General features: G+C 40.3%; 1 protein-coding gene across 1 annotated transcript in view; it reads right to left on the bottom strand.

Annotated features, from left to right (window-relative positions):
• Positions 1–27,195, bottom strand: part of CDKAL1 (CDK5 regulatory subunit associated protein 1 like 1) — a 664,701-nt gene that overhangs the window by 481,326 nt on the left and 156,180 nt on the right. Inside the window, exon 6 of the mRNA XM_047101748.1 lies at positions 3,527–3,623. Coding sequence (XP_046957704.1) covers positions 3,527–3,623 — 97 coding nt within the window. The remainder of the gene's footprint in view (positions 1–3,526; positions 3,624–27,195) is intronic.

The raw sequence follows: 27,195 nt of genomic DNA, 5'->3' as shown, positions 1-27,195 counted from the left end.
GGAGACAGTAGGAGAGATGACAATAAAACACTCAGGGGTCAAACAACTGATAACTAAGTGCCCTGACTACATTGCTATCTCTGATAATGAAAACAAATTAAATGCACCATTTCTAAAGGGTGATACGGATGGAAATTCACACGTTACAACAGTAGTAATATCCTTTTTAAATATTACATATCTTCCTAACTGCTTACTCCACGAGTACTTGCAAACACGAGGATAACGTGCCCTTTTAATTCAGGTGTACAGTAAGTAGCTTGCTCACCCACTGATCCCCACCTAAAGGCAGCTTTTTATTTCAATCACTTGGTCGAAAGAATCAACACGTCCTCCCTGTATTGCGCAGTGACACAGACAAATCCTAGCAGACGACAAAAACACCTACTGCAGTTACAAGGCTTCTTTCTTCCCCTTCTATTAAAGCCCTTCCATCACAGATATTCTGTAAGGGGAATTTTGTTAAAGAATATCAGTTTTCGTTCGGTCTGTAAATCAACTGAGCAATACAATCCCAAACACCCTCAAAAACTAGTTTCCTATTGAGTCAATGAACTTAAACATCTTCATATTTTTTTTATACTTCAGAATTTTTTCCTTTGTATAAATCAATTAATTCATTTCTTTATTTCAGGGAAACTCACTCTGTCTCAGAAGGTTTCTATTTTTGTAGCAATTCTAACAATTATCTTCAGAAACAGGTCTTTTCAAACACCAGTTATAGATGATTTTGGTTTCCTACTCCAGATTTTTTAAAGTTTAGGTTCTATGGGCAAGGTTGTTTTTTTTAATTTAATTTTAATTTTTTTTTCAATATATGAAATTTATTGTCAAATTGGTTTCCATACAACACCCAGTGCTCATCCCAAAAGGTGCCCTCCTCAATACCTATCACCCACCCTCCCCTCCCTCCCTCCCACCATCAACCCTCAGTTTATGGACAAGGTTTTCATATACAGTCAGTTATGATACATGTTATATACATGCTGCCACTTAACAACTGCTCTAAAAATGATGTTTACAAAGAGTAGTCGAATCTCATAGTTTCATTGGAACACTAACTACTGAAGACACAATTAACTTACAACTCAAACAGTGTCACCAATAGTGTGAATCCACTTTCGGAAACTTCTTACAATATACTGACTTGCAATTAAAATAAAAAGCCCTTTGTGGACATCGATATATGATGTATGCTTCCTAAAAACTAGAAAACCCTTATATCCAACAAGAATAGTTAAGTAAATGATGGCATATCCTTCAATAGAGTGCTAATGCAAGATTTAAAGTGGTTTAGTACATGTAATACCGAAGAGAGCACAAGATTTAAAATGGTTTAAAAGCTCATGGAGACATAAGGATAAAAATGGTTTGGAGATTACAGTAAGTCAAATGTGCACGAGTCTAAAGGTGGGGTGCCTGGCTGGATCAGTCGGTAGAGCATGCAATTTTTGATCTCGGGGTCATGAGTTCAAGTCCCACGTTGGGCATAGAGCTTACATTAAAAAGAAACAGACGAGGGACACAATGAGGGGAAAAAAGTGAAGGGGATAAGCAAAGTTATACTTACTGTGTTTCAGGGATGGAATTATGAATATTCCTTGTATTCCCTTTTTAAAACATGTGACCTTATTTCTCCATTCTCATAAAGGAGCAAAATAAGGAAGTCTTAAGAACTTCTGAGGTAATTAAACACTATTAGGAAACAGAACGCAAAAGATACTGGACTAAACGGGGAAGAGGGAGACGTTAGTCGCCAAAGCCATGAGACGATATCACCCCTGAGATAATCTTCCCCGTTGCTGGCACCGGGCATCCTCCCTTAGAATCCCCCCTACCTCCTAACATATTCTGAGCCCATCACTGCACACAGCGGAGTTCAGGAAAATGGTACCAAACTGTACACAGAGAAGAGGCTTTGTCATACTAAAGAAATTATGCTATTCCGATAACTGAATTCCTTGAGGTGAAATCTAAGAGGAATCCTATGTTTTTGCCACGTTCCATTTCTGAATCCGAATTCTAACGAGTTTCCTATTTCCCTAACACAGCAGGACTATGTTTATGGAGAAAGTTAGTCTGACCTGAAAACATAACTTGGGAGTCCATATTCATTTCATCCCTTAAACCAGGAGAAATCATAAAGTAAACAGACAAATGGTGAAAACAAACTAAACTTCTCAAACATTCAGGTTCTGTTTAACACGAGAATGTTTGCTCACAGATTATTAAATTTGCTAGTGGGGCAAGGACTCGACAGCAGAAAACAAGTTCATTACACTGAGAACACACTATAACAAGTCGTCGATAACGGGACGCCTGGCTGGCTCAGCTGGCGGAGCGTGCAGCTCTTAATCTCGGGGTTATAAGCTCGAGCCCCACACTGGTATGGAGATTACTTAAAAAAATAAAATCTTAAAAGAAAACAAAACTTGTCAGTAGTATATAAAATAAATAAAAATCCAATAAACCTCATTCCAGGTGCCAATTATTCATGTGATTTTTTTATGCGCATACTGAATTTTTATATTTCTTTAAAAAATCAACAAAGCCTACTTTAAAAGAAGATTGCTGAGCAGGTTGAGTACAGCCCTTGGAGGGTGGTGAGGAGGACGAAGTACCACCATGTGGTCACAAATACCGACTGAAGGCCAGCTACCTCTGGGCCTTTTGTGAACAGTGATGGCCACAAAGAATGAGAGAGGGAACAGACAGGAAGTGTCCTGACTTCACAATGCTAAGTGCCCCACAGGGAAGAAGGCATGCCAATGACCAAAATATAGTAGGAAGATTCTTTCCTTCAGCCGGTCACCAAGCACTTATTGAGTGCCTACTGTATGTCAGGCACCATGGGAAAGGCTGGAGTAACATGGTTAGAGTTTTAAAAAAGACTGAAAAGCTGTCCTGTAAAGTTAATGATTTAAGTAGAAAGGTGGCCTTAATCAAAAAATTCTCAGAGTCAAGGTAAAATCACAACTCTGTGGAATGCTGCGATGAGAGAGCAGATGACAGGTAACCGCACAGTGAGCTGCGACCCAGGAACTGAGGCACAGGATTGCGGAAGGCCGCGCAGGGGTCAGAGGAGGCTGAACGGAACGAATCATGTTGCAGTCATGATGTGAGAGGGACCAGAAGTGGGGCGTTCCAGAAAAAGGCATCCGTGTGCTGGAGGGATGACACATGGGTCCGTGGGATGGGAAAAGTACAATGATACGTACACCATGGCAAAACGCAGCACAGGACAGGCAGACAAAGGCCAGGGGTTAGTAATGGACCTAAATCCCATACTATGGCTTCGTAATGTTTGGTGTTTTCAACAAGAAAATCTGGAACATTCTTTTGTGCTAAGGTGAAAAAGTTACACAGACATGACAAAATTTCAGCGGCAACAGGGGAAGTGTGTTGACAGGTAGTCGGAAGCATAACAGAGCTTGTCAATAACACAGAAAGAGCAAATCAAATGTGGGCCTATCACGTGTTTCAACAACCTAGGATTTTCTGTCCTCCCCGTCAGGTACAAGCTTACCCCGATGATACTCAGTCCTTTAAGGTAGTCCTGCCGAGGCTGGGCTTGAGGAACACATCCAGCTAGCACAATTTTCTTGTTCTCCTCTTGAGCTTTTCTAGAAAGATGAAGAGAAAAACAGAGTCGTTCTTTTGCTCACAAGTATACCCTTGGAAACTGATGTAAGTGCATATAAGTTCTCCAAACCATAAGAAGCCATTCATTCTACCAAGAAGCTGGATTTTCTTACAACCGCTGCAAGAAAACTGTAAGACTTCTGAACTGTGCATCCATTGATCACACCATTAAAGGACACAACAGCACTCCAACCTGATAATGTCTTTCGTTACCGTCCCAATACAAAACCAAAAAATGTACTTCCACAGAATTCTCAAGGATATAAAGCACTCTTACAAACCACACTCTCTAGGGGCCCCTGGGCGGCGTGGTCAGTTGAGCTTCTGACTCTTAATCTCGGTTCAGGTCATGATCTCACGGTCCGTGAGTCTGAACCTCACACTGGGCTCTGGGCTGTTTAGGATTCTGTCTCTCCTCTCTGCCCCTCCCCCGTTTGTTCTCCCTCCCTCCCTCTCTCTAAAAATTAACAAACTTAAAAAAACACACTTTCTAGATAGACAAGTTAGCCATTCAAATAAGTTATTTTAATTACTAATGAAAATGTACCTAAAACTCATTCTATAACTTCTCAGTCTTTTGATCAGTATAAAAATAAAATATGCTTTTAAAAAAATCAAACAAAAGTTAAAGAAATTGAAGGTATAATACCCTTTCTATCCTGGGAATTCATATATCTCCCAGTTTTGTTCCCTGGAGACATGCATAAGCTTAAGTGCTTATGCTAACTTATGCTAACAACATATGTACATATACATGTGGATGGACAGATAGACATCTTTGAGTATTTGAGAAAGTGTTCCACGATTATGGAAACATAAATGTGAAATCTATGCTAATTATTTCCCTAGAATAAATTCCAGAGAGTAGAAATGCCGATTCAAAGGCATACATTTCCAGTTATGAAGCATTTCTTTACTTAGAAGAAGGTTGGGATATATTTTATGCATCTGTGTTACTCATTTATCTCACATGCGTGTATACAGCAAACACTGACTATGTGCTAGAAAACAGTGGAAAACAGTGGTGAACCCAGCAGAGCGGATATCTTTTCCTAGAAACTATGCATGTCCTTTGCCCAATTAAAATTACATTTTCAAGTCTTTAATTCTTTTTCAAGTGTGTGGGTTTTGGAATATAGTGATGCTTTGTTCCTTTCTTTTTTTTTTTTTTTTTCCTTTTTGCCACATGCTTGGGTACTACGCTTTATACACCAAACTGTCTTCCTGGCCGCCCCCTGGCAATCTCTGTTTCTAAAACCATTTGAGGAAGTTAAGAGTATCAGCAGCCCAGTTTCAGGAACATACCACTGTGAAGTGAAAAGTCTCTACACCTGGCACATTGTTTTGTTTTTCTCAACTTTTTCCAGAGAACAAACTCAGAACAGGAGGCCCCCCCAAAAACCCTGGGATTAACAGAACCAGCTATCTGGAATTGACAGCCGCATCAAAACCTTCCGGGAGGAATGCAGGGAATGACTGAATGAACGGATAAGCAGAGTGTAAAAGACTATTCTAACATCATCTGTAAGGGTTTCACTTCAATAACTTATTAGAGTGCTTTGGTATAATTTTTCCTCTTGGAATCCTGGGGGTGGGGCTGGGGGGAACGTGTTAACGGAATCAAAAAAAATCTGAGTTTGGTAGATTGCTTACCACATCCAAGAGAATTCCTGCCTGGCTCTGCCTGCTGCTTCTACTTGTGTTTATCAGCACCATACACATCACCGCACACAAACAGTTTTCTTGCAGTAAATGTGAAATACCTTATCAGACGAAAAAAATCTTTCCATTTACATTAACAATCTACATGAGGAAGTGACATCTGGTTTCCTCAAGAATTCCCTCTAACACCCAGAATCACTGCAAACATCCAAGGGAGTCTGTGAGGTCACCAATAATTACATTCAATTTAGAAGGCCTGCCTCCTATAATGTGACTCAATTACTTAATTATTAAGCACGCCTAAGACATGATGTTGAGAGTTTAAGGGAACACACGCACTTTGCACTCAACAAGCTTCTGGTTTATAACGGATGAGACGTAAAAGGACATCAACAACACAGCATCAGATAAAATGCCACGAGTGAAGAAAGAGGCACAGGCTATACATATATGTATCAGGGAGGGAAAAGGAATATGCAGACAGAAACAGACAGTAAAGACTTCCAAACAAACTTGAGGGGGTTTTTAGGGCAGACGGTAGGAGGAGAAGGTGGAAAATGGAGACAGAGAGCCCAAGGCGGTTGTTCCCGCATGGACGAAGACAAGACCGTCAGAGGAAAGTGTTACACTACAGAATTCCTGTATGAGGGAGACTGGCAAAGCTTATATTATGGAAGGAACCTTAAGAGAGAGGCTGGGGAGTTTCTATTGAAGTTAGTGGGAATGGGGAAGTGTTCTGGTAGCAGAGCGGACAAAGAGTGGCACCAAATCTTAGGAACATCACGCTGATGGCAAGACATAAAATGAAACATAAGGGGAGAAGGAGCCAAGAGGTGGGGAAATTTATTTAATACTCTAGGCTAAAGGATGTGAGGACCTGAATGCAGGTGAAAGATCTGAAAAAAGAAAGATTAAAGGAAAGGAGATGGGTTTTCCTCTTAAATATATTTGGGGAAAACCCAAGGAGGAATCCAAAGTGATGCCAAGGTTTTGAGTCTAAGAGGGATCAGCAAACATCTTATATAAAGAGCTAGAGAGTAAATACCCTAGCCTTCGCTACTCACAGGTCTCTGTTGGAAGAGTCTCAACTCTGCCACCTTAATGTAAAAGCAATCATATATAACATTACGTGTGTGTGTGTGTGTGTGTGTGTGTCTGTTCCAATAAAGCTTCATTTACAAAAATAGGAAGCAGGTCAGATTTGGCCCAAAGAAGCAGCTGGCTGAGGACTGGAACAGAAAGCAACAAATTCACACAGGACACACTTAATCGGAGGTTCCATGAATGCCTATCAGGTTTCCAGAGATTCAAGTCAGCCAGCTGGGAATGAAGTTAATGTGACGGTTGGTAACCCTGGATAGAATAGTCCCGAAAGGTGTGGAGACAATCTGGTTGAGTACAAAACTTTAAGGCTCTTTAGAGCTATAGAAACATTTCCACAGGATAAAAATACTAGTGTGGAAAACAAAAAGGAGGTAACATCACCACCAACACCTATACTTTAACAACAATAATCATCAGGATCAGCACTTACACGGCATTCCCACGGCACTTCATCGGGTTAACCATTATGCAGTTAGCTCCGTAACATTTGAAAACCGTACAGCCAATAAGTACAACAATACAGGGAAAATGTTCCAGTGACATTACAAACACTAAACCAGGTCATAAAACAGTCCAAGGCTGATTTTCAGGGAGTAAGCACAACACCAGAAAATTAAGAGGAAAAGTTCAAAACAGAGATGCTTGAACAAGTGATTTATTTAGAATATTATTTCATGCTTTTATTGAATTTGGACTTAAAATGCTAGGGTAGACCAGAATTAGAATCAAAGCAAAAATCACAGCCCCGTTATGGAATGTTAATGCCTCATTTTATATGTGACCAAATAAAGCAGCAAAGGCTTGAACACAATTTCTCTGAGTCCTCTTGTTCTAAACATTCCCTTCTTACATCTTGTTCTTTTTGTTTAGTGAGCTTTGTTCCGGTTAATAAAAGCCAATAAAACAATTTCTTTAGAAAGTACTCAGCACAGACACATCTTTAAAACCTTTTATCCTTCAAAATATGAACGTTGGTAACAATAATACCTTAAGAAAGTTTAAGGTAGCATGAATTTCCATGTTTTCATTTTAGATAGCCTTGAAATGTTAATTAAAATAAAAATTACATGTAAAACTAATTCACTATAATCATCCTTATTTTCCTGAAACACACTTCTAAAATTAGAGACATATCCTTGACTACAGCACTAGAGTGATGCAGAAAACATAAAGAAACCTTTCCCTCTTTTCTGTCAACTACTAAATACAAGAGATAATTTGTTCAGAACCTTAAAATTCACAGAAATCGTAAAAAATAAAGATCACATAGTATCATTTGCTTTATTTCGCAAATGAGAAAACTGAGAGTCAAGAAGATGCAGTAACTGAAGCCCAATGTTCACACGTTGAGTTGGTGCTGGAGCTCAGATGGGCACCCAAGATCCCCTGTTCCTTGCACACCAGATCTCAGAATAGAAATCCAACTTGGGTTTCGATCGTGTAATAAAAATTAGAGCAAACATTTCTTGATTAAAACCACACAGAAATTTATGGGGATTATAATGTATCGAATGTCCTCAAAGTAGAAACAGTATTCGACAGTTCCTGTTTTTCTGTTTTTTGTGAACGATCTCATAGCAGAGTAATACACTCAAGAAATAAAATCAAGAAAAACACAGTTCTGCACAAGAAGCAGGCAGGGAGGAAATGCTGCTTCTCTCTCCGTGTTCTTTTTTCCTACTACGCCCATCTTCCCTTCGATGTGATGCTTAATCGATATAATACTCCTAATAATGACTCAGTCTTCAACCAAAGTTCTCTTTCATGAAAAAGTATTTCTTAGATATATATCTGATCTTTTACATTTCTTTTTTTTTTCACTTTTTTTAAATGTTTATTTATGTTTGACAGAAGAGAGAGGGAGGGATGGAAACACAGAATCTGCAGCACAGAGCCCGACATGGGGCTCGAACCCGTGAGATCATGACCTGAGACAAATCGGATGCTTAACCGACTGAGCTACCCAGGTGCCCCATGATCTTTCACCTTTCTAAATGCACATGGATATACTCATAAAAACTTCCACATAACAGCACTAAAAAGAGAGTCAAATCAATCTGTTTCTGTACAAAGCAAGCACAGTCTTCAGTCTCTGCATGTTGAGTATTCTCTGCAAATATTTAAGGGAACACCTATTTGAAGTATTTATAGTTAGACAAGTAGCCATGTGAAACATAAAAATATCTCAGCAAATAAGGATCTGTGTGCATGATATACTTCAACAACCATGATGCCTCTTGTAAATTTTGGAACAAGCAGTCGAGGAAGGAGGAGAGGTGTGCTTTGTTCTGGCACACGCTTTACAAAGATCACTCTGAGTGCTGTGCTGAGAGTAAACCATGAGGGGACAGAGGTGGAAGGAGACAGGGCAGACATGTTCCTGGAGGTAGCAGCGGAGGTTGTGAAAAGTGGGTGGAACCTGGGCACTCTTCCGGGTACAGGTAGAGGATTTTGCTGACGGACTGAATTCAAGAGAACAAGATGTATTAGGAATAATTCTACAATTTTTGGAAAAACAACGGGGAGAATGGACTTGCTGTTGACTGACTTACCGTTATCCTGCCCAAGAGTCCTGATGCTGAATTTCTGAATCAGAGAAAAAACCTGTGGCTTTTAGTGCTTTGGATACAACTTTTAAGCCACTAGCTTTAGAAACCAGATAGTAGGGGTGCTTAATTGTCTTACAGAATTGGGGCTTCAGTTTTCGAGCAATGGAAATGTATGTCATGTCAAGCTGGCTTTCCAGGTGACATAACTAGGTTTAGTTAAAATAACATTGAGTCTCGCGATCATGAGACAAAACCCCAGTTACTCTGGACTTGAATGTCTGCAGGTATCTATCCCCAGTTACATATTTGAATACACATTTGGATGGTTATTTTCAAGATGGATAAACCCCATCAAGTCTGCCTTTTTAATCACTGAACACTTGTCTTTTCCCGTTAATTAGCTCCCACTTATTCACCCAAATTTGCCTTCTTTCACCTCCTGAAGCCTTATCCCCTACACTGGCCTACATCCCAAACCATGTATGGTCAAAAAAATAGGTAACCATTCTAAAGGAAATGTTTCTAAAATATTTGTATGGCATGCCTGCATTTCCTATAGGTGCAAAATATGGTGACTCCAACTGTACCCGCAGTTGACTGCCTTCAGCACTGCAGACAATTTCACATCTGTAAGAGACACCCCAAACTTTCTAGCCCTGTGATTTCATTTTATAAAAGAGAAAACAGAGGCTCAGAAAGATGAAATAGCTTGCCCAAGGTAAAGACAGAACTGACAGTCATCCATCACTGCCCTTTGCTTCAACATAATGATGTCGGTAGCCAAGGGTTACCAAGATCTTAAGGCCGTGCGGCCCAGTGATAAATAATCTCGGGAAGCCACACAGATGGATTCTTCTCTTCCTTTTGTGTTGGCTCTTACCTCTCAACATGTCATTTCTAGCTTGTCTACTCAATTCACCCACCGCCACTTCTGTTACACAATGGATCTATGAAACCTCTGGAATAAATGATGACCATCAACAGCCTCACTTGATATATATATATGATGTTCACAAATTCATTAATGAAATGTGTGTGCAGTATATGCTTAGAGGCTCATCAGATATCAAGTGGCCACCAAAACTTTTAATCGAAGAACTCACCAGCATAAAAAAGAGGGAGATAACCCAGATACATAAATACATACAGTTGTACATAAATCATACACATGTAGTACTACACTAACATGTTGTATATGTTATTAAAAAATACCTTAATACTAGGATTTTTGATGAATTACTTCAAAAGAATATTAGTGTTCTGAGTTCAAACAGGAAGAAGTTAATGCAGGCTCAAATAAAGGTTAAGTAAGCCTCCTAAAATCTGGTACAATGCTACCAGTCACCCAGAACTTTGTTTAGTCATTGAAGAGGGCCAGAATATGCCACCGCAAAATGCAGCACTTTGACAAGAAGATTATTTTGAGCAAAAAGCAATTAAGAAACAGCAGGCTCAGGGGGCACCGGGATGGTGCAGTCAGTTAAGCATATGTCTCTTGATTTGGGCTCAGGTCATGATCTCAGGGTTCAAGTCCCACATCGGGCTCTGTGCTGATGGTGCAGAGCCTCCTTGGGATTCTGTCTCTCCTCCTCTCTGCCCCTCCCCCACTGATGCACACTCTCACTCTCTCTCTCTCTCTCTCTCTCTCTAAAAATATACAAACTTAAAAAAGAAAAAAGGAAAAAGAAATAGCAGGCTCAGGAAAAGAGCCCAACCCCCCCACAATTAGGTTAAATGAAGAACATAAATCTCCATGTGTGAAGGCATCACCCTCTCCAGTATCAGGAAGAGAACTACTCCAGAGACAACTCAAACCATCTCATATCTGCATAACCAACCCTACTAAACAACCCTCATTTCCCACGTATTTCTAATCACCTTACCATAAATTCCCTCTCTCCAAGGAACCCCAAACCCTTTCTCCTTCATCTCAGCTCCTCTCTACTCTTACCCCTTTGTTAAGATAGCATACAATCTCTAAATTGCAACCTCCTCCTTAGGTCACGTGTCCTCATGAACTACCCCTGCATACCTAAATTTGGTTTTTTCCCCCTGTTAAGCCATCTTTTATCAGATTGATTCCCAAGCCCCAGTGGATGAACCTAAGAAAGTACACACAAAGGTTGTTTCTTTTTTCCTCCCCTACATTATGAAGTTTAAGGTTCAATGATATTTGTACCTTGTAACTTCGAGATCCAAGAAAAAGTAAGAGGAGTGAAGCTCAGAAAATCTGACCACTATATACATGATACTTCACCACCTTTAAAACTGCATTTAAGACTTACACAGCAGTTACCATTCAAATCAATCATTCCCTTCTTGTTAAGCTAATTAAAGTAAGCAAGACACTCCTTCCTTAAAAGGACCAACACAAAAAGTAACCTAAAGTTACGACAGATGTAGTCCTATTATGGAGAATTCATTTCATAAAATGAAAAGCAAATCTGTAGTTAGTTCACCTCCCCAAAGATCAATATCCTGATACTCTTCCTAGCAAACACTTTAGATGGTAATACCCTTGGACAGAGGAAAGAAACAAAAGAAAGAAGAAAATGGAAAAAGAAAGCAAGCAATCTCAAGAGTCTATCAGTATATCAGAAGACCTTTAAAAACTGAGAGTGAAAAGAGATCAGCTGTTACATTTATTCAATTCACTGTCCAATTTGCACATCTCATTGTACTTTATCACTTTTACCAAGAAAAACAAAAATTAAATTACAACAGAAATCTAGGTTATATTTTGAGGAAGGAATAGGGAAGTATACAGTTCTGATTCAACTAAAAATTGAACTAAAGGAACCAAAGTTCAGAAGGAAAATGCACACATGGGCTTATTTCTAGTCCATCCTGAATACAATTTGAGCTGGGGTACCTTTAGATCCCAACCTGGTTTCTGGGGGAGATCCACTGGATTTTGGAATTGGCTACACAGTCTGAATGAAAAAATATCAGAAACTTATAAAAAGTTCCTAAACAAGATTTCCAAGCCTTTCGTGCCTTTTTCAAAGTCACTTATCCAAAGAGGCATTAGTTAATGTAAAAGCTGATCCTCTGGAGGGGGTAAGAGAAAAGCACTTTGTTATTTAAAATAAAACAATAAGGGGCGCCTGGGTGGCTCAGTCGGTTAAGTGTCCCATCTCAGGTCAGGTCATGATCTCACAGCTCATGAGTTCGAACCCCGCATGGGGCCCCGTGCTGACAGCTCAGAGCCTGGAGCCTGCTTCAGATTCTGTGTCTCCCTCTCTCTCTGTCCCTAACCCACTAGCATTCTGTCTCTGTCTCTCTCAAAAATAAATAAATGTTAAAAAATTTTTTTTCTTAATTTAAAATAATACAATAAAAAGTGGCTAACCAAGAGACACTCATGCCCAGGTAAAAGTAAGAGTTGTCTCCTTGACTAATCCATACAGTAATGGAATATGGAATCCCCATCTACAGAACAGAGCAAGAGAAGAGAAACTTTCTTCAAACCTGCCTTAACTGGGCTTCAGCAAGCTTTAACTCCTGCATAATCAAGAGGTTTCATCGGAGGGACAAGAGGTAGAGAATATTATCAGGGCACCATAAACAACTCATTTTTAACATATTCTAAGTGAACTAGCTAATTCAGAAAAATCAGTGTCCTAAATTATGTACTTGTTCCTACAACAAATGATTTGTAACATTCAGCACTGACTTCTAGAACCGTAATTCCTGCAAAAGACATGTCTCCCCCTACGAAACTATGAGCTCCTCGAGGGCAATGCCTAGATGTGATTCACTTTACACACCTTCGAATACATTTTCAAAAAACTTCTTGGGGGGGAGGCGCCTGGCTGGCTCAGTCGCTCTGGGCAGCTCAGAGCCTGCTTGGGATTCTCTCTCTGCCCCTCCCCTCTGCCCCCTCTCTCCCTCCCTCAAAACTAAATAAATAAACTTAAAAACAAAACCCCTTCTTGCAATTCAGTAAATTCTGAAAGAACACCTAAGACCAGGAAATAATACTAGGATGAGTCATTAACTAAAGTTGTGATTAACAGCCATGTTTATGTCTCTTAAAATTTAATAAAACTACCATTAAACAGGAATCTTTTTCATCGTCAGAAACAGATGATCCAATCAGATGAACTACATGTGATCAGTGCCAACACCACTTATTTCCACGTGAATTTTATAGTAAATCCTATCACGATTTTCACTCTCACAGATCAAATAAACAATTCATAAGAATTACTATCATACTCTTAAGAATTATTTTCTTACTGATTATAAGCAGCACAACTTTCCCCTCAACTCTCTACTTTGTCCCTTCCCTCACTCCTTGTAAAAAATACAATTCTATTTACATCTTCACAAAAGTAATACAGCTATTGCTTATGATTAATCTGACCTCAGATAAGAAAGGTATTTATAACAAATGCAACTACTTTATAACTTCACGAGGGAAAAAAAATTCTTTGACAAGAGCACCTAACATAGTTGGGCCCAGACGAATCCTGGAGCGACAGGGCTCACTTCTAGTTCCAGCAAGCAAAACCTCAGCGAAACAGACACGGCCCCCCCATTCTATGTGAAAACACCCAAATACCAACAACTGGTGGGCGGGCGTGGGCGGTGGGGGGTGGGAGAAAGTGCCACCACGCTTCCACTTCTGCAGTGCCAGCCAAAGGACAAATGTGACCACACTCACGCTACCATCACGCTAATATCACTCACACCAACATCAACTGAAACGGTCGAGTGAAATAACCCAGCAGACAGCACTCGCCATTTAGCAACTTGACGTGAACACATGAAACCATACTGTAATACACAAGAAAATAGGTTTTCTTCATTCCCACCACCGTCTACTGTGAAGACACGAAAGTTCAGCAGTCATACAAAAAGGGACCAAGTATTCCCTCCGAGAGGCACGTAAGAGAAGAGAATGTGCTCATGGCGCCTCGGAAGCTGTGTTCAGTGTCACCAGGAGGACTGAAAAGCTGTGTGCGCACAGGAAGACGCTACACAGGACTGCCACAATTAAGACGTTTTTATATAATCAACGAATAGTTACTGAACGATCTCAATGTAGCAAGTGCAAAATATTCCAGATGCAAAATTATACATGCTAAGGAAGAAGAGAGAAGATTTGGTTTGCTTTAACTACATAATCCCATCAATTATCCATTTCACTTTACCTTACAAACAAAACAGGTCGTTCTTAGGAGGCTTTTTTTAATTACAAAGGTTAGAGGCAATGTTTGTGGCTAATTTTGAAGTTCCATTTCCCTCCAGAAATTTTTCTCTGAATTCTACTGAAATCAGTCAATTTCTCCTTTAAGTAACTCCACAGTTTACCAATGCACAGAAGTGAATATATATATATATATATATATATATATATATATATTCCAAAAATACATACAAGGTTTTTTAAAATGGGCAAGATTGAACTTTATCATCTAAACAAAAAACCTGGGTGATAAAGCCATCTAAGAAGTGATTATTACAAAAGTCAAGGCAGCGCTTGGTCACTTGTGGACGCAGGGAGAAAGCTGCAGCCGTGGCGGGAAGCATCGAAGGGTTTCCAGTGTGGGTAAGCAACCGGGTGGTAGCTACAGGGATGTCTGACTTAGAATAATTCACTAACCTGTACACTTCTCTGTGGTTTCTAAACTTCTTACCGTATTTTATAATGAAGGAGTTAAACAGAAGACAAATATCTAATACAAAAAAAAAAAAAAAATACTGTAGCGCTAAATAACCAGAAATTTCCCAGTCCACAAAAAGGGGAAGAAAAGTACAACTGTGGTAGCTGTCTCTAAAGTCTTGTGAACCTTCCTATATATCTCAGAAGCCACATGAAAGTGGTTTTAACCCATGGTGTATAAACAGGATGTCACGGTTAGCTGAAGACTACAGTTGGTCTGCAGACACATCCTCCGGCCATCCCTGTCACAGGTCACTAGAACGACAGGGAAAAGACCCAGTCATTCAGAATTGCTCGTGAGGGTTCAAAGACAGGCCCCCAAGAGGACTTGTGCCTCTGCTGTACGTGGCGGCGGCTGGCCACCGCGCGGGCCGGAGCGTCGAAAGCGCGGAGGGCGCCCAGGACCCAGGTCTGTCTGCAGGGCCGCCCTGTACGCGCACGCTTGCACCCCTTCTTCCTGAGAACACAAGCGGGGCTTTGAGAGGCAGGCCGCTTCAAGGAGCAAAACCCCAAACTGACGCTCCAGAGACCTCGACTCGCGGCCCGGCTTGTGCCATAACTGACAGGAAGACAAATCTTCCTCTCTGAGCCTTAATTTTCTCACCCAGACAGGAAAATGGTAAAACAACACGAACCCTGAGGCCGATTCTAGCACTAAGAGTCTGTGACTATGGCAGGAACTATCTGTCCCCAAAAGTAGTACTTCCCACCAAAATTCCACAAGGGTAATACCAAATACATCAGTAGAAAAGTTTTCCTTTCCAAATATTTACATTTTTATTAGAAAAAAGTAAAATTTCTTTGAAAACTCCCCACCAAAAAGCTGCAATCTATGTGCAATTTTTTTTACACCCAGCTGATAGGAGAAGAAACTTCAGTAGATTTGAAAATTAGCAAATACAAATGTAAGGGAAAAAATCATTTTCTGATTTTAAATTCTAGTTGTTTCATAGATCCACTTGTAAAATGGTGATAAAAGGGAAAGTTTGTGGGTTTTGCATGTTAGAATAATAAACTATTAAAAAACAAGCAATACATTCTTTCACCTCCAGTTTATAGGGTTCAAATTTCAACCCCCACACATCAAGATCCTGAATACCCAAGTCACTATACTAAGTCTCTAATGGCGGCAGGGGAGAGACAAAAGTCTCAGTAAGACAAAAGATGGGAGCCTAAGGGGTGGTCCTGTGCAGCTCACTGTCCATGTTTCTAGAAATTATTCTGCTTTAGATTTTTCCAGAGCAACTTCCACAGGCATCATGTGCTGCCTCATGCAACCCTCAAGAAGAATCTAAGTGTTAAGGGAGAGAGTCTCACATTACAAACTAGGAAAATGAGGTTCAGAGAAGTGAGCTGGAAAACAGAATACAAGAATAAGAGACGAATTGGGGCGCCTGGGTGGCTCAGTCAGTTAAGCGTCCAACTCTTGATTTCAGCTCAGGTCATGATCTCACGGTTCATGAGTTTGGGCCCTGCATCCAACTCCACACTGACAGTGTGGAGCCTGCTTGGGATCCTCTACTTTCTCTCTCAGCTCCTCCCACATGAGCGCGCGCACGCGCGCTCTCTCTCTCTCTCTCTCTCTCTCTCTCAAAATAAATAAATAAACTTAAAGGAAAAGAATAAGAGACGAATTCACATTGGTCTCCACTATTTAAAGCAAAAAGAAACACTTGGTGTGCTCACAGAAATCAGAACGCCTGTGGGAGAGTTCTACCTTCTGAAGGAGAAGGATGACTACTTCACTTTTTTTTTTTTAATTTTTTAAATGTTTTGTTTATTTTGGGGACAGAGAGAGAGAGAGAGAGAGCATGAGCAGGGGAAGGGCAGAGAGAAAGTGAGACACAGAATCCAAAGCAGGTTCCAGGCTCTGAGCCGTCAGAACAGAGCCAGACGGGGGGCTCGAACCCACGAACCGTGAGATCATGACCTGAGCCGAAGTCAGACGCTCAACCGACTGAGCCACCCAGGCACCCCGACTACTTCACTTTAAAACCTTAAGCAAAAAAGTATCTGCACTCAGGTCTTCATGAGAGTGGTACGCCATTAGATTTTCACAAGCCGGGATACCTCACTCGGTCACGGATGAGTACACAACTGCTCTCAAGTCCTGGAAGTGACGAGACGCAACAGGACAGGTGAGTGAGCTCACCTGAGACCATCCTCTCTACTGTGTCGGTGGGAAAATGAGAGAAATTTGGGTTTCAGCTCCTAATTCAGGGCTTCCTCCACAATATCATAACACTTCCATGCTGCTTAGTAAAAACATTTACTAAGAATTCTTCGCCAAATGAAAATAATCCATTACCATAACTCCAAGTAAATCAGAAACCTTTTAGTAAGTTAAGGTAACAGATGCACGTTACCTTATATATTGACTTTTTTTTTTTTTTTCAGTAAGCTTCACTATGTCCTACTTATCTTTTTCCAGGTATTTCTGGTCAACAAGATTTCATTTTACTTAAATAATTTAAACATATCAATTGTTATCAGTGCCAACACACTTAAGGGGGAGTCATAGTTCCAATTTCTACTTTCTACTTTACAAAAACCTACTTTCTACTTTACAAAAACAATGTGGCACATTTAATAAACTTGGGAAGACAGAACAAAAACTGTCACGTTTTTAAATGTAAATGCTGTAATTTCCCTAATGAAGTGATTATGATGATAATGTTGACTTTACCCAGCATCCTCTTGGTTATGAACCTAATTACTCTGGGAAGTCTTATCTTGGAGTTCAGGAAATCAACAGTCTTTAAAAACGTATTTATAAAGGTTAATTCACATGGGATTTTCATGAGCAGCGCAGTTGGAACCAACATCTATTTCACTTGAGATGATTATTAGTCCAAGCCAAATGCACTTCCGTCTCCCTGCCCGTGTTCAGGGAGAGCAGTCCAAAGTCAGTTCGGACCAATGATGCACGAAGAAGTCTTGCTCAGGTCTTCAATGAAGAAAAGCCAGCCTTCTTCCAACTAGATACGAACAAGGAAAATAAAGACTCCCCTGCCACTCCTGTCCTCATAATCACAGAAAGCACAAGCTTTAAGGATGAAGCAAAGGTAGCAAAAGGGAGAGTAAAAAGAACCAAGGAAACTGGGTCTCTTATGACAACACCAAGTTAAAGCAACCCACTCTGAAGCCTTCTTGGACTTGCGAGAATAAGCCACTTCTTTATTGCTTATGTGAGTTTCAGCTGAGATTTCTATTACTTCCAACAAAAAGGATCTTAACTGATAAAAGTAGTCAAATCAAGTCTAGGGACTACAAGTGCTAGAAAGGAAAGAGACTATACACCTGCATTATTAGAGGAAGAATCACTCCAAAGTAACTTCTCCCTCATTAAATGGTTCAAGTGCCAGCCAAAGTTCAAGACAGTTTCTATAAAGCAAAGGAACTCCATGACTCTTCCTAAATAATATTTGATTTGGTAAACTATCGGAAAGCTATGGCATTTCTATTCTTAATTTTTTTTATTTTAAGAACAGTCTCCCCTCCCCCTTCCCAACAACGTGGGGCTTGGCCCCAGGATCACGAGTCACATGCTCTACTGACTGAACCAGCCAGGTGTCCCTTTCTTTCACTGTTTTGTTTTTATTTTTTTAATCTATTCTTTTTATTAAAACAGTTATTGGGCACCCAGCATCCCTCCAGGCTCTGGGGATATAGCTGTAAACAAAACAGCACGCCTGCCCTTGAAGCTTCTCCTGCCACAGAGAATGAAAAGATAATTAACAAGTAAATAACCATCTTCCTCGTGAATTCAGTTCTACTGTATAAAAATCATGAGGCACCCACGCAAGTTCTGTCATGACCAGTATCTGAATACTAGGAACAATTAGGGTAGAGATAAAGAAGACTTTGTGAACTCTTTTACTCAGGTGAAAAAGGCAAGGCTTGAGAACAAGAAGAAAAAAAAACAGAAAGATCAAGAGAAAGAAATCAGACCAGAGTGGTAGACAGCAATAGGGAAAGATACAAAAGGAACAAGCCTATGAAACCCTCAGGACACACGTGCACACACAAAGGATAAAGAAATGGAGGTCTAAATAGCGCGTTTCAACTCTTTCATATTAGAAACAGGGAGACCAGGACAAATGGGATGTTTAAACCAACCAATTCACATGGTCGAGAACCCAAGATCTTCTAACAGCTCTCTTAAAAACACCTACCGTGGACCAGAAGAAAACACCAAAGTTCCCAGCCCTGCATCACAGAGTCCCTCTAAACCACAACTGACTTCCAAAACCCCCCAACACTGCAACCCACATTTCAGGGTTCAGTTAAATCCAATCTATCTCACGAGATGGGCAGATGGGCAACAAACACCATTTTTATTACCTCATCTAAAAAAGGAGAGAAATTCCTATGCCTTATATGTAATGCATTAGGGCTCATGAAGAGAGAGAACATTGCTGAAAGTGTCCAAAGTGATAAACACAAGAGTAAAGCTGAGCATGAAAAAGCATCCGAAATCTCCATCTTTCCACACTATGAAAATCTCTACATACTATCAGACAACTAAATGGATTGACTGCCCTATTTTCTCAGAAGAAATTTAAGGAATTGCTAGGTAGCCAATGAATCATTTCACAACTTCAAGTAATAAGAAAAAGTAAATAAGTTACTGGGACAAGTCATAATAAGCACTTGACCAAATGGCTCCCTCTACTAGTATGCAGTTTAAATTACTTTAGATAGAACAGGCAACTACAATTTTTAAGTGCTTGCCCATCCTTTTAAGATGCTATGTATTACAGTGATTTAAGAGTTCACATCATAGGTCAACAGACAATACCACACTATAGGGAAGCCTGAGACTGAACCCGAATATCAGGAAACCAGAGAAGAGTCTTATGCAAAAGCGGTTTTAAAATGTACATTTTTAGGGGCGCCTGGGTGGCGCAGTCGGTTAAGCGTCCGACTTCAGCCAGGTCACGATCTCGCGGTCCGTGAGTTCGAGCCCCGCGTCGGGCTCTGGGCTGATGGCTCAGAGCCTGGAGCCTGTTTCCGATTCTGTGTCTCCCTCTCTCTCTGCCCCTCCCCCGTTCATGCTCTGTCTCTCTCTGTCCCAAAAATAAATAAACGTTGAAAAAAAAAAAAAAAATTTAAAATGTACATTTTTAAAGATACTTGGCAGAAGTTTTAATTTTTTAAAATGTAAACATTTATTCAATTTGAAAATATTGATTTGAGTACCTTCTCTGTCTCAAGGACCATATCAGCCACAATTAATGCAATTTAAATATAAGAATTATCCTTAAATACATATGGAATATTTGGTTATTCCTGATCACAGAGGACAGTAAAAAATGACCAAGCCTTATAAACAGAGTGACCATATGTCTTTGTCTTCACCTTTTATCCCAGCATAAATATTAGTGGCTGTCACTCTCAAAAGTGTCCCAAGGTTAGTCACTGAATTACAGAGTAACTCCACCACAGTGGGTAAGCAGACAGGTGCTATATGGTAGCTAGTTACCATAATGCCAAATGGTACTGGATTTTTTTTTTTATGTTGTAGATAAGAATAGGCTACCCCTAGATAAAATGTAAAGACTCTGATGTTATATCAACATGTTAAAAGCATTCTGTGATTGCTGAATAATAGCTTTAAAAGGGATTTGTTTTCTTAATTCAAAAACCCAGCAGTCAAATATCCCATCGTCCTGTGCTACCAGATTAATGGCTTGCAACTAACCCAGGCAGATCTCAACAGCCACGTGACCAACCGAAGACCCAAAACACTGGGGCCACCGGCCAGACTGCCCCAAGAACAAAGGCCCAGCAGGTGGCCATCCACGGCTCCAAATTAAATCATGCTGCACAGAACATTATCTCCATCATTGTATAATGTTGTTTTTGTGTAATGTTACTCCTCACACCCAATTTTCAAAATTAAGACAAAATTGTTTTTAATGACAGGCAAGCCACAATAGGAAATAACAATGATCCGAATAACATTGTTCGAGACTCAGTGAAAGAGGCCCTTCCCAAGTCACAGAAGCTATCACCATACCCTCCCTATCCTCACCCCAATATTTGTACAATGAAGCAGTGCTAGAACTGGAACAGATCCCCAGGCCTAGTTAAACACCAGGTGGTATATACCAGGGTAAATTGTTGTGTGTGTGTTTTTTTTTAAGTAACAGATGGCTCAAACTTTTCATCTTTATGACATGCAGCACAGGACTTAATGCAAGTGAAACTGTCTTCCAAGTACTTTACACAAGTAATACAATTACTCATGTGACTCATCGCTTCACATCATAGAGAGAACAGCAGGTAAGACAGACGCTGTACTCCTGGATTATTTATTACTTGTATAACACAGATCAATAATATACACAAACACAGACAGACACATATATATTTATACTTAGTTATTTGAGGGTATTCCATTCCCTCTGTTGTAAAATGAGGGGGCTGAATTAAATACTTTGGTCTGAGTAAATAAAGGTAAAATGTTACAAATCTGAAATAAAGCCAGGAGTAAGGAGAAAAGTGTGCCTAGTTTCACTAAAATTTGTCTTGTAGGACACTTTTCATAGAATTTGAAGAGTGAGAAGTAGGCTGAAGCTGGTTGGGTCAACCTAAAGGGCATCTGAAAACTACCTCAAATTCACCAGAAAGGGGCTGGGGGAAGTATAACGTAATAAAGCAAAAGAAGTTAGACTGAGTGATTTATTTTTCCTTCCCTTCCCCTCCACCACACAGCATTCCAGCCAAGGTTCTGCCCCAACAGCTTCGCCTCCCCACACCAGGCACAGCTAGTGAGGGGGTGGGCATCCCTTGATAAAGCATCCGAATTAGGCAAAGGGATCTTCACAGGACATGCCATAGGGCTGGAAGCAGAGAGGGCCCACCTATCCCAGCCCACTGTGTCCAGCCTTCACCATCAACCACCATCTGAGAAAATGGGGAACAAATGGGTGGTCAGGGACACGGCCCTCCCCATTATCTCATTCTTCTTGTGGCTGGTAATCATGGGCGTGGAGACCCATGGGTAAGACTTGCTGCCCTGGAAAGAGCTGGTTACATGTTTGAGGATGTCAGTAAGGGCCTCACCGCCTCACCTGTAAACCCAACTCATAAAGCAACTCCTCTATGAACACAGACTACCTTACCCACCACATGGGTAAACAGCAAACAGAAAAGTCTGTTTAATCCTAAACAGACTCAAGAGGGAGTATGCTGCCGAATCATGTACACCAAGAGAAGGAAAATCTGTAGCTTTTTACTGGAAATTAGGTCTGCTCAAAACTAGTACCAGAGTCCTGTGAAAATGCATGAAACAGATAGATATTCCTAATACATTCTGGGTTTGCCTGAAAATCAAACTACCATATACATTATTACTCTTCAGGAAAAATGAGTCCTTAATTCCAGCAAGTCTTTGCAAAAGAACTTTTTTAACCCAACCTGTTGACATGTGGGTGCCTGCCTTCCCCGTAGAAATACCTCTCCCAACACTACACATTTGTCTTGTCTTTGTATGGCATTTCAATAATCATTACAACTGCTGAGTTTCAAAAACCTGCACTCTTTCAAATACAGTAGCTTTAAAATACTTGTGAATGATGATGTTCTTTATAAGACATATATTTTGTGAATAAGCCTAATGATCGTATTATGCCAGAAAAAAGTTTCATCTATTGATACCTACCTGCATTAAAGTTGAAAGAATCACCATAAAAATGTGCTCGGTGATATTAAAATAAATTAAAGCACCTTAAATATTGTCATTTGTAAAATGAAAAAAAAAAACAAGTCAATTATTTTTAAATATCTACTTTTGCTAAAGCATATTACACAAGCCCTAAGTTAATTAGTTCACACTTGAGGTCAACTACCTAGCACGCCTCACAATTATAAATACCATGATCAGTGTTTCTACAATTTCAGGAACTTGACCATTTTGTAAAACACTTCCAGGAAAAAATTAACACTCGGAATAGAGCTGACTTTTAAATTTACAACTATTAATTATCTTCCTACTTCCACTTTCTCCTTAACCCTGGTGCAATGAAAAATTATTGCAGGCTGTGCACATTTTAATTGAATGTGAATTGTTATTCTCGTTTGAGTCAGGCTTTCTGACCCATTTATTCAAGCCTCACACTCTTTGTTACAAATTCACTGGATGGCCACCCTGTAATGGGTACTGGCACTCCATAAATTCAACAATTTACACAGGCCTCAGGGCACTGGACTGGACCGTGTAGAATTCCATTTTGAAAGAGTAAATCACAAAGAGATTCACAGAAGTGAGATTTAATTTGAGGAACAATGAGCAAATTAACTCTATTATTTCCTGACTTCTGGTCTAGGGACATCTTCCACAGACCCTTATTTTCTCCTTTTAAACTGTTGTCATATAGATTTATAAAGGATTTAGCGTGGTCCCGTGGAACTTCACCTCTGATATATATTCAGAGCTATGCACTGAGTAGAAAACAAAACATCTCCGAGCATCTTCCCTCTGGCTCCTTCAACACCAACCACAATGACTTCTCTTTACTGTTCCTTAAACAACCAAGCATACACCTATCCCAGTGCTTGTTCACTGCTATTGCCTCTGCCTGGAATGTTCTTCTCTCAAACGTGCCCGTTGCTCATTACCTTATTTCATTCAGGTGCCTGCTGAAACCTCACCTTGTGAAAGAACTCTTTCTTGACCACCCCAACCAAAATAACATCCCCAAGACCTTTCTTTCATTTCCTTCATAGCATTTGTTACCCAACTTCTACGGTACCCCTTTTATCCAACTACAACAGAAGCTACATAAAAGACAAAAATTTGCTTTCCTAATGCTTATATCCTCAGGACTTAAAAGAGCACTTGGTACAGCTCAAGAAATACTTGAGTTGATGAATGTTTATCTGTTCCCCCCCTCCACCCTGCCCATGGAAGCTCAGAAGTATCTTTAGGGTTTTTTTCCTGCACAACAGCAATGGGAAATGCTTATTTAGTGTTTTATTTTACTCAGTGCTGAAATCCTAGTGCCTACAACAGTGTTCATTCTTGACACACTCAATAATCATGGTGAACAAATCCCACAATACAGGCCTGCTATTTTTAAATGTTCTCAAAATTGAAAACAACACTAAAGACGTAAGTTTATTAATGTCTAATGTGAATATTAGATGAACGTTCACAATTCCCCTAATAACTAAAACTTTCAAAGTTTCAATTAACACCATAACAGACCATATGTCCACATCTGCGCATTAAATATACTCCTGAAAATATTACGTGTGAAGCTAATTAAGTAACATCATGCTTTCATACTTACTGCCATTCTACTCTTCCCTCCAAAAAAAGCTGTGGCCCAAACTTACCCAATTTTTTATTTTACTAATTTTTGCTAATATTATATCGCGTTTTGACTAACTGTCTTACTTCAAGTCTTCCCATCAGCTATTATAATCTTCCCCAGAAACAGCTGCTGTAAATGACATCATAAAATCATAGCCCCACTGAGGTCCTTGGCATAAAATTTTCATTTCATTCAAACAGAACAATAACTCTATACAAAACATTTGCAAAATCATCACAAAGCCATATTAATTTTGAAAATCAATCACACATCTAATTCCCTTTGTTTTCAACAAAAATAACTCACGCCATATAAAAGGGCTGTTTTTCTTCTTTTTTGAACATAACCTTCTACATAAAAATCATCACATTTTTTTCTCCTGTAAAGTGCAAGATAATAAATATTTTAGATTTTGCAAGCCATACGGTATCAGTCACAACTTCTCAATCCTTTTAACACGAAAACAGCCACAGACGGTATATAAACTAATGGTTGCAACTGTGTCTGTCCCATAAAACTTTATTTACAAGAACAGGCAGCAAGCTAGATCTGTCTCCAGTCCACCGTTTCTCAACTCCTAGTCTATGGCACTCCTTCTGTACTAACTTCAATCAACAAAACTCCGACCGACACGGCGTATGAGCCCACTATGCACCAAGTCGACCTGCAGTGGGGGTGGTTTTCCCCCCATATGTTGTAGAAGTGGATTCGTAGATAAATGAAACTCAACTCTTCCCCAGGTTTCCTCTCTCCTTCTAATCAGACAAAGAAAAACCACAGAGCTAAAACACCAAACAGTACAGGAGTATGAAGAGAAGGAAAAAGAGACCCATTTCTTCTCTCCTTTCTAGAACAGTTTTAATCTCTGGGATCCTTCCACTCCTTCTTGTCCACTTTGTAAAGGGTACCACGGTGCTGCTCTCACTTAAGTCACCCACCATGGCGTTCTACTAGGATCTGCCCTAACTCTCAGGATGCCCAGAACTTTAAAACCGTCTATGTTCCTGGGCACCTGGGTGGCTCAGCCGGTTAAATGTTTGACTCTTGACTGTGGCTCAGGTTGTGATCTCAGTGTCATGGGATCCAGCCCCACAGTGGGCTCTGTGCTGGCAGCACGGAGCCAGCTTGGGATTCTCTCTCACGCTTGCTCGAAGTAAATAAGCATTTATTTTTTTAAAGTTCCTAGTAGTTCAATTCTTATAACAGTGAAGAGGAAAACAATGCAAGCATGACGGGGAGTAACGGAATGAGCACGGGGCGAACAGAGCACGAGACAAACCAGCCCGTTAGTTGGATCAACGTTCCAGAAATCGCTCATGTTGTCCTTCCTCTTCATGTGTGTCCACTTTTAAGCCCACACCTCTTCTAGTACAAGGGCCGTCAGCTCGCCGTGTGCAGGCAGGTAACAGAAGCGAGCAAACAGCAGGAAGGAAAGGACCAGGGCAATCCAAAGGACGGGAAAGGGGCACCTGGTACTCGCCTCCCCCACCCACAGGAATGCAGGCCCGGGACTGTGCATCGTCAGTGCTTCCAGGAAAGCCAGAAAGACAGATTCCTAAATGAGAAACGGTCAAAATTTTAAAACACTGTACAAGCAAGAAAACTCATCTATGGGTCACACTGAGCCCACAAATCACCGTCTTTTTATTTCTGCTCTAGCAAAAGCCTGTGATTTCCAAACTGCTGCTTTCCAGGGTGAAAACACGGGGTGTGGAGGCGAAGACTGCTGGCCATGAGCGGGACGCTTTACGGGTCAGCAACAAAGCTGGTGTTTTTAAGGTGCCTGGCTGCCTAACGGAACCCGATGGTGATAAATCTCATTATAGATTTGCTTTACTCTCTCTATGAAGACCTAAAAAAATACAACTCAGACATAACTCTTTACAAAAGTCAGATATACTCACATGACTAAAAAAAATACTGTTTTAGGGGCGCCTGGGTGGCTCAGTCGGTTGAGAGTCCAACTTCAGCTCATGATCTTGTGGTTCGTGGGTTCGAGCCCCACATCAGGCTCTGTGCTGACAGGCTGACAGAGCCCGCTTCAGAGCCTGTTCCCCTCTCTCTGCTTCTCCCCCAATTGAGTTATCCCCCAAATAAATATTTAAAACAAAATTTAATGTTTTAGAAACAGGTAACATAAAAAGTAAAAAAAAAAAAAAAAAAAAGGCCAGCAGACCACCCTCCTCACATGTAAGTGCTGTGTACCACTGGGTGTTGAGTGATTTATTTCAGTCGATGTGTAAATCAATTTTAGAATTCATCTATACAAGTTCCATCTGGTCCCGAAGTCATACAAAAGGTAGCTCAATGGCAAGTTTTCTTTCTCAATATTCTGCATCTATGCCTCCCTTTGCAGCTGGTATCTAGTCTGAATCAGTAGAAACGTTTTGTGGCAGAAGGTGGATTTCATACTATAAAACAAATCTGAGCTTGCCATGAAATTTAGGCGCCTTAACTCAGGTCAGACCTGTCACAGGTCAGGCCTGCCAGCTGCTGTGCTGCCCAGGCCTGTAATTACAGTTCTGCACCTGTCAAAATCTTCAAACAATGACTTTCCTTGTCTCTCAGGGTTTACAGACAGTTAAATGTACTGTTTCAAAACTGAACACTCAAGGCATACATGCTCAAAAGGGGGCACTATCTTTTTTTCTTAGCTTTTTTTTTTTAACAGAAGTAAAAGAGAAATGAGGTGGAAAACATAAATCAGGTTTTGATGGTTAATAAATAAAATAAAGCAGTTATTCTCAATCTTCAAGAATACAGGAATTACCCATGAGTTGTTAAAACACACACACACACACACACACACACACACACACACACACCCAACACTTAATCCAAAAAGCCAGACCTCCAAAATCAGAATTTAGAAATGGGAAGGATGACTACATCTTTAACATGTGATCTGGAAAATGCATTTCTAAAAATACTGAGTACAAATAATACAACAATACACTGAACCATAACCATCATAATAAAAGATTGATCACTAGGACTACTGTTGAATATACAATATGGGGGGGGGGGGAGGACTATTTCTTAAATGATTCCGTAGAGGAAGGAAATCAAAAGAAGGAAAGGGAAACAATGTTGCAAAAGTGTTTCTTTGGCCTATCCTCACCAACCACTCTACCAGAGGTAAATGGTTCTGACCACAACGGATTCTGCAAAATTCTGCAACCGAGAGAGACTGAGGGCTCTGGCTGGCAGAGAGCTTTTCTCCTAAGTTATGCAACTCTATCCA

This window comes from Lynx rufus, unplaced genomic scaffold (genome assembly GCF_022079265.1).
Source record: "Lynx rufus isolate CCGP_SWC_20201006 ecotype Redwood Valley unplaced genomic scaffold, mLynRuf1.p SCAF_6, whole genome shotgun sequence".
Lineage (NCBI taxonomy): Eukaryota > Metazoa > Chordata > Mammalia > Carnivora > Felidae > Lynx > Lynx rufus.
The sequence above is the reverse complement of the archived record's forward strand: the minus strand, read 5'-3'. Positions and strand labels throughout refer to the sequence as shown.